Genomic DNA, 11,727 nt, shown 5'->3' on the forward strand with positions numbered 1-11,727 from the left:
AAATGCTCTGAGTATACAAAGGGACTGCATGATGAGCAACTGTATGGCCCTGTTTGCAGACAGTAAGCACAGCAAACAGTATAGAGCAGGAGTCGGCAACCTGCGGCTCCGGAGCCGCGTGCGGCTCTTTAGTCCTTATACTGCGGCTCTATGTGGTTTGGGAAAATAAATTACAAGTATTTAGCTGACGTGTATTTTTTTTGTATTAGTTCTTTTTAAACTTGTAGTTCTAAATTGAAACATTATTGTGATATTGAAATATAAAAATAAAATTATATTTTATTATTTTTCGTCGCTCAAAATAAGCGTCACACTCGCAGAAGCCGGTGTACCCGCCGAAATGCCAGCATTTATCGAGACTTTCAACCCCAGGTAGGCCAATTATGGATCTTCGGATCCACATTATGTCAGCAGCTCCATCGCGAACTATGTTAAAAACAAACACGGCTCCCGCGTCACAGATGACAGCTTACAGTCCTGCGTAAAGATGAAAGTGACTTCACTGTGCGCAGAGGTTCAGGAGCAGAAGTCCCATTGTAAACATATCACGGCAGACCTGACGATGTTTCCATGAACACGCTTTTCGGCATCTCTTTATTGACCACTTTTCACACACGGTTGCTGTGCGCATACAGCCGGCTGTAGCTTTTCAGCTCACAGCCCGACAACACAACAGCAAAGAGAGCACAGACTTTAAGGCGGCGAGGCGTGATTGCGGGTGCAGCTCAGGTGCGTACGCCTCCCCTGCAGCGGCGCTGCAGACCAAGCCCCGCCACACACATTTACCATGTAAAATAAATATAAGTAAATAAATAAATATTTATGCAGAATTTTGCGAATATTTATTTTTCATTTTTTTTTAGCAGCATAGTGCTTTTTTCCAATTGATTTTTTTAAAAGTCAGGTCAAGGCTCCAAAAGTCCAAAGGCGATATAAGGCTGGCGGCTCTCAACGGTTTTTCTTTGCTACATGGATCATTTTAGTTCAGCTGGGTGTCTTTCCTTTTATTATATGTCTTTAACAGTTCAAAATGTGTTCATTACATAAATAAAATGTAACTTTCTCTGTAGCACTTCATGGATTTCATGAGCAACACACTTTAGTTGTTCACACAAAGCATAAAGGTAGAAAAAACAATATATACAGTGTTATCTTCATTTTAGATGTCCCAGTGTTTTCTTTTTCGTGGAAACTGGGTCCAAATGGCTCTTTGGGTGTTAAAGGTTGCTGACCCCTGGTATAGGGCCTGAAATGCAGACGCACTTGGTGGCCAACAGAGGGCAAAACCTCTGGTTTCAAAAGAAAAGTAAGACAAGTCAGAAAGTTGCCCTGCTGCTGACGTGATTTATCACCTCAGTAAGCACTCTTCTGATGACTTTATGGTATCTTTCAAGTCTTATTTAATGCAGCACAACATTAAGTTTATAATTTATTGTCCCACTCAGAGAGAAACAAACAATAAAAAACACTATATGTTTGGGATTGGCTCCCTTATGTCTGACAAATCGCTGCTGTGCAAGCCAACGGGTGATGCAATGGCACAGCAGCATGTTTTTTATGCTGTCTATATTTGAAAAAAGCATGAAATTGTGGGCGACCGTGGCTCAGGGGGGTTGGGAAGTGCATTTGTAACCGGAAGGTCGCCGGTTCGATCCCTGGGCTCTCTGTCCTGGTCATTGTGTCCTTGGGCAAGACACTTCACCCTACCGCCTACTGGTGTTGGCCAGAGGGGCCGATGGCACGATATGGCAGCCTTGCTTCTGTCAGTCTGCCCCAGGGCAGCTGTGGCTACTGTAGCTTGCCTCCACCAGTGTGTGAATGTGAGAGTGAATGAATAGTAGAACTGTAAAGTGCTTTGGGCGCCTTGAAAAGCGCTATATAAATCCAATCCATTATTAATAATTAAATCTCAGCATATTTTTTATATTATAAAATTTCTTTCATAGTTATTGGAAAGGTTCCAGGTGATGGGCTCGTGAAGCTGGTTGAGAGAACGGAGTTCGAAAGCTGTCACCAAAGCCAAAGTAGGCTATGAACAAACTTGACGTTAAAATATACTGCTCAAAAAAATTCAAGGAACACTATTTTAATCAGAGCACTGCATCAAGTCAATTCCACCACTGGGTTGTTGATGTGTTGAGTTAAGTAGCAGAAGGGGTTTTAATCAGTTTCAGCTGCTTTGGTGTCAGTGTCACAACTGGTACCATGAGGCGATACCTGGGCCCTACAGAGGTTGCACAGATAGTCCAACTCCTCTGGGATGGCACATCAATACATGTTGTTACCAGAAGGTTTGTTGTGTCTCAAGCGCAGTCTTACGGAGGAGATTCCAGGAAGTTGGCAGTTACTCTAGGAGAGCTGGACAGGCTGTAGAAGGTCCTTAACCCATCAGCTGGACACATGGAACAGCTTGAGCACAGCCAGAGTTTCAAAAGGACCTCTAGCAGGTGTAACAGTTTCTGACCAAATATTAAGAAACAGACTTTATGAGTTCAGCATGACCAGCGCTACGTCAGTGATGGTCTGGGGAGGCATATCCATGGAGGGACGCACAGACCTCTACAGGCTAGGCCAGGGGTGGGCAATCTCAGTTCATGAGGGCCGGTGTCCCTGCAGGTTTCAGATGTGTCCTCGAACCAACACAGCTGATTTAAATGGCTAAATTAGCTCCTCAACATGTCCTGAAGTTCTCCAGAGGCCTGGTAACGAACTAATCATGTGATTCAGGTGTGTTGACCCAAGGTGAGATCTAAAACCTGCAGGGACACCGGCCCTCGTGGACTGAGATTGCCCACCCCTGGGCTAGGCAACAGCCTCATTTGGTGAAACTATCAGGCAGTTCCTGGAGGATGAAGGAATTGATACCATTGACTGGCCCCCATGCTCACCTCACCTAAATCCACCTCTGGGACATTATGTTCTTGTCTATCTGTTGCAATCTGTTTGTACCTTGGACTATCCAGGAGCTCCGGGAGTGATGTCCTGGCCCACATCTGGCAGGAGATCCCCCAGGACACCATGCACCTTGTCATTTGGAGTACGCCCCGATGTTGTCAAGCATGCATAAAACCACGCGGGGACCATACAAACTACTGAGTACTATTTTGAGTTGTTGCAATGAAATTTGGATTAAATAGACTAGTCAGCAGCGTGGTTTGAATTCAGCCCTCTGTAGGGTGATCATTTTCATTTCCATCAAACGATGTGGCGACTTACTGAGATCTGATGTGTTTTGAACATCTTCCTTTAATCTTTTAGCGGTGTCTTTGAGTTGCTCTTTTTTATGAATTCCATGTACAATAATTATTGGTTTTGGTTTCTTCAGTGATGCTCTGAAAGGTAGCTGGGTAATAATAAGGGAATAATAACGAAAAGACCGTAAACAAGTAGCTATATCCTGTGTTTTGGTTAGTACTCCATTTATGTTGATTGAACATAACCGTGAACTCCTTCAGTTTCAGGCGCTGTTCTTAAACAAAAACATTTGATGTTTCTTTGATCATACAATACGCTTCTAATTGAATCAGAAGTGACCAACACACAGGATAATTTTCAGTATCCATATAGCTACAAGCTCTGCCTGCTGCATGTATATTCTCAAACACGGGTGCTGGGGAACTGGGCTAACATCTGCTTTGCCAGTATTTGATTTTATCCCTGTAGCAGGCAATAAATCTGACCCTGCCATTTATCATTAACCCGTTTGTTTCCAGGGGAACGTGGTTACTATAGCTGGGCAGATTACGGATATATATAGGATCTAAACACTGAGCTTTTTCACTCATTCAGTCAAAATCCGTAGCTGCTGCCAGAGCGATGGCAGAACTGTAAGCTACAAGTCACTAAGCCATTTGGCTCCTGTAATCAATCAGAAGACAGAATTGAGTTTACCTCTGTTTGTGTGTGTCAAGAGAAGAGGCAAATGTCAATTTTATGGGTTGTAACTGAAACACAGAGTGCCCTCACTTTAGCACACAGGAGCCTGTGGAGTGAAGTGAGACACTTTTTGATTGATTATAGGGTTTCATAAGTGCCATAGGTGCAGTGTGATTGAGTACGAGGCGGTGTATGCGTGTGTATGTGTGTGTGTGTGTGTGTGTGTGTGTGTGTGTGTGTCGGGCAGCAGCTGCTCGCTCCCTGACTCTTTATCCCTTCCTCTCACATATTCAGTCCTGCAGTGGCGGATGGGCTCGGTGCTCCCGCCTGCAGGAGCGCAGACATCTGAGCTCGTTAGTGTTAAAGAAAAGCTGACGGAAACACAAAGAGCTCTCCAAACAACAAAGCACGCTGTCGCTTTGGGACTGAAAGAGGGATTTTACAGCGCACATACCAGTTGTCAGCGATCCAGGAGCAACTTTGCTACTGTCTTTTTTTTTTTTTTTGCGTGCGCGTGTGTGTGTTGCAGATCTTCAGTATCTGGCTGCCTCTTTAACATCCTCAGGCTTTCAGCATCAAGATGATCCGCATATGCACAGTCAGTAAAACTCTCTGGGTCAGCTCTTTGTATTTATATTGTCATTATTTTACAAACTGCTATCTCATTTTTCCACCTTTTAACTATTTATGGTTTTTGTATGTCTTTTAACAGAAGCGGTTGCTTTGATTTCTAGGTGACGTGGTTATGTGGACTCTGTCTTTGTTCATAGCCTAGATGATTTTTTTTTTCTAGGGGCACTTTAGGAAAGTAAAAAACTAACATTATTATTTTTTCTTATTCTTAATGAGGTTGTTGTAACTAAAAACAAATGACAGCAAATATTGACATACTTACTTAGGTCATTAAATGCGTGTCAGTGGTTTTCTGTCCAGGAATGTGTGATTTGCTGTTGCCAGTTCTGCGTAGCTGTTAATACAGCTACAGGTGAAAACAGCCTCTGATATCTGCCCGGTTTCTCTAAACAGATGGGACTGCATCACTATGACGGACTACAGGTGCGAGGAGGACGAGTGCGTGAGGCAGACGGGGGGTGGTTTGTATGAGTTTTCCCTTCCTTGAAGGTGAAAAAGACTGTTAATGTCTGGTGGTGGATTATCAGGTTCAGACAGCCACTCCCTCGAGGAACGAATGTACCACACGTTACATAAGAACTGCACTGGGACCAGTGTTGAACAGCGTCATGACTCCAGCTGACTCATAGGATGTGGCATAAGATGGGAAACCAAGGTTTTCATCTCTCTAAAGAGATTTTTGTCCACGCGCTTCAGAAGGACCTGCAGAACTCAAGGCAAGACTGTGGAACCTGATGTGACGTTTTTGATGAGGATTTCTCTCCTTTTTGGATTTTAATAATGTATGTTTTTGGCTTGTTCTTTTTCGTCTGTCAGAATGGATTTTAACATGGACCAAGGTAAACCCACCCAGTAAGCCATCCAGCTGAGAGATTTCCATATTTCTCTACTGCTTCCACTGGGAAACAGCATGGATCCTTCCCGTGACCAGCTGTCGGACTGGAGCTCAGTTGAGCCCACCTTCACCACACAGTTGCAGCACGACAGCGCTCAGCAAAAACTCAACCACAGCTACAGCTTCCACAGCGCTCTAAATCTGCCCGCCACCTTCATCCCCCCGACTGGCTCTCTTCATCAGCCTCTGCCCTCTAAGCTGCCCACCGCTGTTGTTCCGTACTCCTCCCTCATCGCCTTCCCTTTCTTGTCCACCACCTCCTCCTCAGCCATCAGGCAAACATCATATTCCTCTTTCGATTTATCCTTCACCAACTTTTCCTCGAATGATTTGGCAGACCTGGAGAGCATGCTGCTCTGGACCCTCCACGAGCCCAGCACCATTGCTTTGACTGTAATGTACAGCCTGTCATTCATTTTGGGATTCGTTGGCAATTTGATGTCCCTTCGAGTCCTCACCAGCCGGCGCAGTCGGCAGCTAGCTGGCGTGAGTGCTACACGCAGTCTCCTAGTAAACTTGGCGGTGTGCGACCTGGCTGTGGTGTGCGTGTGCATGCCCATCACCTTGGGAAGCCAGATCTACACCGCCTGGGTGTACGGTGACCTCTTGTGTCGAGCGGTGCCCTTCACGCAGGCTGTCTCGGTCTCGGCCAGCGTGTTAACGCTGACGGTGATCAGCGTCAACCGTTACTACAGCGTTCGATCGCCGCTCCGAGCTCGTACCATGTTCACCCGCCGCCGGATCTTGGCAACTGTTGCTGTGGTGTGGACGGTGTCCTCGATGATGTGCGCTCCCATCGCAGTGATGAACCGGCGTCGAGAGATCAGCTTTGAGACTTTCACCATCTTGGTCTGTCAGGAGGAGTGGCCTCAGCATCGTCTCAAACAGGGGTAAGTAATCAGCCTGCAGATCGTAGCAGAGTCCAATGACCTAGTTTGTATTACAAGATTAAGTTCAGTTCAGCCGTGAACGACACAAATGGAAATGCAGTCTGAGGTTCCTGACACAAACCCTCAGCCCTGAGTGCTGTTGGGCTACGCTTTTGTTGGATGTCCACCGCTTGTGGGGTTTTTTAACCCTCCAGCTCTGCTGCCAGGAATGAATGTTTAATTGAGCTCATCAGATTGGAGGAGGCATCACAGATGGCTCCTATTGGCTGTTCAGACTAGCTTTGTGAGTAATTTGTAATTTGAGGCAAAACAGTTTCTACACCCATGCTTGTTGTTAAAGGTTGCTATCCCTTGCCAGGAGTCCTATATTTATATGCAGGGAGCCACTTATCATGCAGAGGTGTCTGAAGAGTCAAATTGACAATTTCAACATGCTCGAAAGAGTCCAACTTCTTTTCTTCTTCTTCTTTGTTTTGTTTCCATTAATCATAGGTTGCCGAGTAGCTCAAAATGACTTCTGTTGTGTGCACTCTCCACTAGGGCTGTTCGATATAACGATATATATCGGATGACGATATAAAATCATCTAATGTTTCATTTTACGCTATTGTTTGTTTCGTGGTGTCAAAATAAACCGTTTACAGCAATATTTTTTCATCGTTTTGATGGTCACTGTAGTGGCTATATTAATTTCTTAAAGTTCTCTCTTTCTCTTATACTTAATATAACCACACTACGGACGGACAAGCGCCTGTTTTTATGCGTTGTGGTTAGCAACAACGACGGTAAAACCATCGCGTGTCCGCTTGTTTATGTTCCACATAAACCTTTCACAATAAAGCTCAAGATCCTGTTGAGACTTTTCAAAATAAACTGAATCACGTGAAAGAGTATGCAGAGTATTTACGGATGAGAAGTTAAAAAAAAAGCCGCCAGGTGCTAAAAAATAAACCTTAGACTCAAATGTTAGAACAGGGTTTTCCCCGCAGCACGCCGTGTAATGAATACTCACAAAGAAAACTTATGTCTAAAAATGTATCGTTTCATGCATCGGTTAAAACACTCGACTCCAGCTACATGACCTGCAGCTGGAAACACTTCACGCAAGTCGAGCTGCCAGAATTTACAGAAAATGTTACATTTTTGTGATTTATATCGTTATCGGACGATAGAATTCTTATATCGGGATATGAGATTTTGGTCATATCGCACAGCCCTACTCTCCACTTTCATTTTAGCTTTGTAGCCATTGTGGCGACATTCATTGTCTGTGAATCCATTTAGCAGAGGTGATGATTATCTAACAATACCATTAACACTTTTCAGTTCTAAGACAATAATGCTGGTTTTAATCCTGCAATATTTATCCTTGTCCAACGTCTGTGAAAACAGGAATAAGTTGAACAGTTTTGAGAACAATCCTCTGTTTTCCTGACAGAGGATTGTGATCGTGGCTCAAGAGTTGGGCGTTTGTCTTGTAATCGGAAGGTTGCCGGTTCGAGCCCCGGCTCCGACAGTCTCGGTCGTTGTGTCCTTGGGCAAGACACTTCACCCATTGCCTACTGGTGGTGGTCAGAGGGCCCGGTGGCGCCAGTGTCCGGCAGCCTCGCCTCTGTCAGTGCGCCCCAGGGTGGCTGTGGCTACACCAGTGGCTTGCCATCACCAGTGTGTGAATGGGTGGATGACTGTGTATAGTGTAAAGCGCTTTGGGGTCCTTAGGACCAAGTAAAGCGCTATATAAATACAGGCCATTTACCATCTATACTTGCACTGCAATAGATATAACTTTGAAATGTTGCTGCAATAAAAATATATCTTTCTCAATAGCTCCATTTGGAGGGTGCCAATGCGATACAAAATGTGAATGTTAGAATTCCACCACATAAACTGCACATAAAACTGCTGCTATGTATTTTAGGGTTTCAGAAAAGATTGAAATTACCATCTCATTGTTAATGTTTTCACTTCTTCACTTCACTTCCTCTGCAGATACAACGTGCTGCTGTTTGTGATGCTCTACTGTTTGCCAGTGACCTTTAACCTCACCATAGGATTCCTCACGGGCAGGCGGCTATGGGGAGGAAAGAAATCCACTTTCGCTGATCTCGATCCCCGAAGCCAAGCTCTTCACACCTCACGCCTTAAGATGCGTCAGAAGATTGCCAAGATGGTCGTGTGTCTAGTGCTTCTATTTGCAGTGTCCTGGCTGCCGCTCTACTTGGCCGACCTTTGGATTGACTGCGAGCAAAGGCCATCGTCTTGGCTCCTGCAGACAAGACCGTTTGCCCAGTGGCTAGGCCTGACAAACTCCAGCCTTAATCCGATCTGCTACTGTTTCATCGGAGACCTGTACCGCTCAGCAAAGGTCATAAGGACACGATACTACCAAAAGGTTGCCGCTCTTTTCAACTCCTCATCATTCTCCAGCTCAGTTACAGTGGTGCCTCCTGCAGCAGGGATAACTGACAGCAAAGTGTCGTCTGCTGAGCGCCGCCCTATCGCTGCTGCAGTGGCGGCGTCTGCATCCATGGTTACAATACCGAGGCTCTTGAACTTGGCGAGAGTCCAGGGCCTGGGGCAGAAGGTCAGAGACAGTTCAGACAGCCGAGCGGGCTCCGACCACAGCATCTCAGACTGGTGTCGGTCCAGTCCCAGCGTGTGCGACAGCTCCTTGTTACCCTGCCAGCTCCACGGCCTCCAGCACACCATACAAAAAGCAGACTTCCTGCCAACACGGAGACACTCTCTAAATGAGAAAGCTGGACCGTTACCTTTAGGAATCAGTCCTGTGGAAATAGACGTGCTACCTCCGAGGAGGCATTCGGGGGATAGAGTGTATAGTATGTCAGCTGATAAGAGAGACATCATTACTTTGGGCAAAGCTGCTTTCTGTTATGCTGGGCAGCACAGGAGCAAAACACCACAAACCTACTCTCTGGTTGGGGACACGGAGGATGAAACAACGGATATGACCAGCCTATGAAAACTGCAGTTTATCTGATGTATCAGCCGGGAGGAATTGCTTCCTTTTCTCCTGCAGGCAGTATAAACACGCACACTGCTCCCAAGTTAAAGTTTGCAGTTAACATTGTATAATAATCCATGGCAAGAGTCAGTCATTGCTTTTAGGATAAAGTGACCTGCTCTGTACTCTCTCCTTCTTTTCATGTGTAGAAGCCTCTCCGTGTCATCTGGAGCACATGGGACCCAAGAGTTGAATTTGCAACAATAAGTTCTTTTATTTTTTTAAAGCATGTGGAGGCAGGAGCAATGGACTGATCAACGTAAGGCAACAGCCAGAGATTTATTTAGCCCGGGGTGAGAAAACTGGTTATCATTAAGAAGGATAAATTATGGAGCGTGCCATTACATGCAAGTGATATCATAGTTACAACAGCTTCTATCATTTGCATAAGACAATAACGCAGCAGGAGGTAAAGTGTCATGTGTCTCTGCTTTTCTTTGTTTTTGCTAATGGCTTTGATTGTATTTTGTGCTCACGGGTCATGTGGGAACAAACTGTATTATACACAGACTGTCTGCGAGAGTTTCTGACAGGTCTTCACTGAATAATGTTGCCATTAATGTCTGTTTTGCAATGTTAAATCAAGTCGAGAAAGATTTCAGGAAGGAGGAGCCACATACATTAAAGCTCTTTTTATCTAATTCAGCGTGAATCTTGGGAAGTATTATTAAACATGAACTTTTGCAAAGGGCATTGCTCTGCACACGTTTTTGCTTCATGCATTTACATAACTAAGTTGGCTGTAACCAAAGAATGGCTTTTATGTGAATATAATATAAATGTAATATAACACTGAATAAAACAGCTCTTCATTTTCTGGAGCCTTAAAAGGATGGACTGACCGGAAAGTGCAAGAAAAAAATTATGCCCGTGAACCTCCATGTGTACTGAACAATAGAGCTGTTTTTAACCCTTTAAGACCTACCATAGAACCAAGTCCGCCAGAGCTTATATTATATTTTTACATGCTGTGGAGCCATTTTTGGGAGCATTTCAAGTTGCTATACATCAATACAACCATTATAGCCCAGATTTTAATAATATGTATTCATTAAGTGCATAGTAATTACATAAATTGCAAAAAAGTGCAATAAACTACAAAAAAATTGAAAATCGTTTTTGATTTTTTGACATATATTTCTAGTTAGAGAAATTTAAGAGTCTTATCCCTCAAAACTGTAAATACAAAAAAGTTGCACAAAATAGTTTCCCACCACAGGAAAATTATTTTGAGTGTCTTCATAGTTTTATTTTTGAAATACACCAATTTTTATACACTGCAGGAAAAACGAAAATAAATATTATACTGCAAATTTGCAAAAAAGCAGCATATGCATCAAAATAAACTATTTCCAGCAGTGCAATATGAGTCCTAAGCATCCCAGAAACGACACAGAAAGTCATAAAGTCAAAGATAACTTTTAAAAAGAGCAGTATAGGCCCTGAGGCCCTGATCGCAAAAAAGACTACATTTCCGCGAAAATGACGTCACTTTCGGTTTCGGGCAGGTAATGGCGGAAATGCAAAAGTTCGCGCTGACGTCTATTCCAACGTAGGAAGTGTTTTGAACAGCTGATCAGATCGGTAAAGCGTGTTTCTGGAATATTATGTTTTTGTTCCTGCAAGCGCTTTTTATGCAGTTTTTGCAAAGCTTTATGTGGAAGGAAACCGTGACCTAGGACAAGCTGATGGCATCAGATGTAAGTACAACTCCTCCGGTTTCATATGCAAAAAAAAATTTTGCGCTAGCTTACGTGGTTGCAGTGCTACTGGGATTTAAAAATAGTTATGCATAACAGAGCGTTCCCGCTCCGATCGGCTCTAAAGGGTTAAGGAATGTAGACTGAGAAGGTGAATCTGTATACAGTAAATTCCCACCGTTAAGGAAAGTAAGGAGGCAGTCCCTAGTAAAAATACAAAACAAAACAAAAAAACTACTTAATTTTATTTTCTTGTGAGCTGAACAATAAAGAAGTAAAAAAGTAGAGAATTACTAAGGTTGTGTAAAAGGAAGAATTCTCAGTAGCCCAGATTTGTAACAACAGCTAAATTATTCACGGCTTTTAAATAAATAACTTTGTTAAGCTTTTCAGTTGTGTAAAGGTAGCGTCAAAAATACGTTTAAGCTTTGAGCAAGATGAAGCTATGTGCTCTATTGGACGATTAATGTCATTTGCACAAAAGTGAATATTTGCCAGGACCGGGTTTACATTCGACGTCCACTTTGTTAGGTACACTGCTCTGGTACCATGTTGGTACTTTTACTATCAGAGCTGCCTAAATTCTTTGTGGCACATATTCAATAAGCTCCGGAAAACATTCCTCAGAGATTTTGGTCCATGATGGCATGATAGCGTCACACAGTTGCTGCATATTTGTCACATCCATGATGAGAACCTCCCATTCTA

General features: G+C 43.8%; 1 protein-coding gene across 1 annotated transcript; it reads left to right on the forward strand.

Moving 5' to 3' along the window:
- The first annotated feature begins 326 nt into the window (after window positions 1-326).
- Window positions 327-10,344, forward strand: LOC308395501 (uncharacterized protein). The gene is made up of 3 exons (XM_080880385.1): window positions 327-372; window positions 4,903-6,294; window positions 8,284-10,344. Exons 2-3 carry the CDS (start codon window positions 5,420-5,422, stop codon window positions 9,275-9,277), a joined length of 1,869 nt encoding a protein of 622 aa, XP_080736511.1. The 5' UTR covers window positions 327-372; window positions 4,903-5,419; the 3' UTR covers window positions 9,278-10,344.
- The last annotated feature ends 1,383 nt before the right edge of the window (window positions 10,345-11,727 follow it).

This window comes from Rhamphochromis sp. 'chilingali' (assembly GCF_963969265.1).
Source record: "Rhamphochromis sp. 'chilingali' genome assembly, chromosome: 4".
In the NCBI taxonomy this organism is placed as follows: Eukaryota; Metazoa; Chordata; class Actinopteri; order Cichliformes; family Cichlidae; genus Rhamphochromis; species Rhamphochromis sp. 'chilingali'.

Excerpts from the sequence above, each read along its gene's own strand:
- LOC308395501 (XM_080880385.1), top strand. The coding sequence starts at position 5,420 with ATGGATCCTTCCCGTGACCAGCTGTCGGACTGGAGCTCAGTTGAGCCC. Across the intron at positions 6,295-8,283 it reads CAGCATCGTCTCAAACAGGG|ATACAACGTGCTGCTGTTTG; the intron begins GTAAGTAATCAG and ends CTTCCTCTGCAG.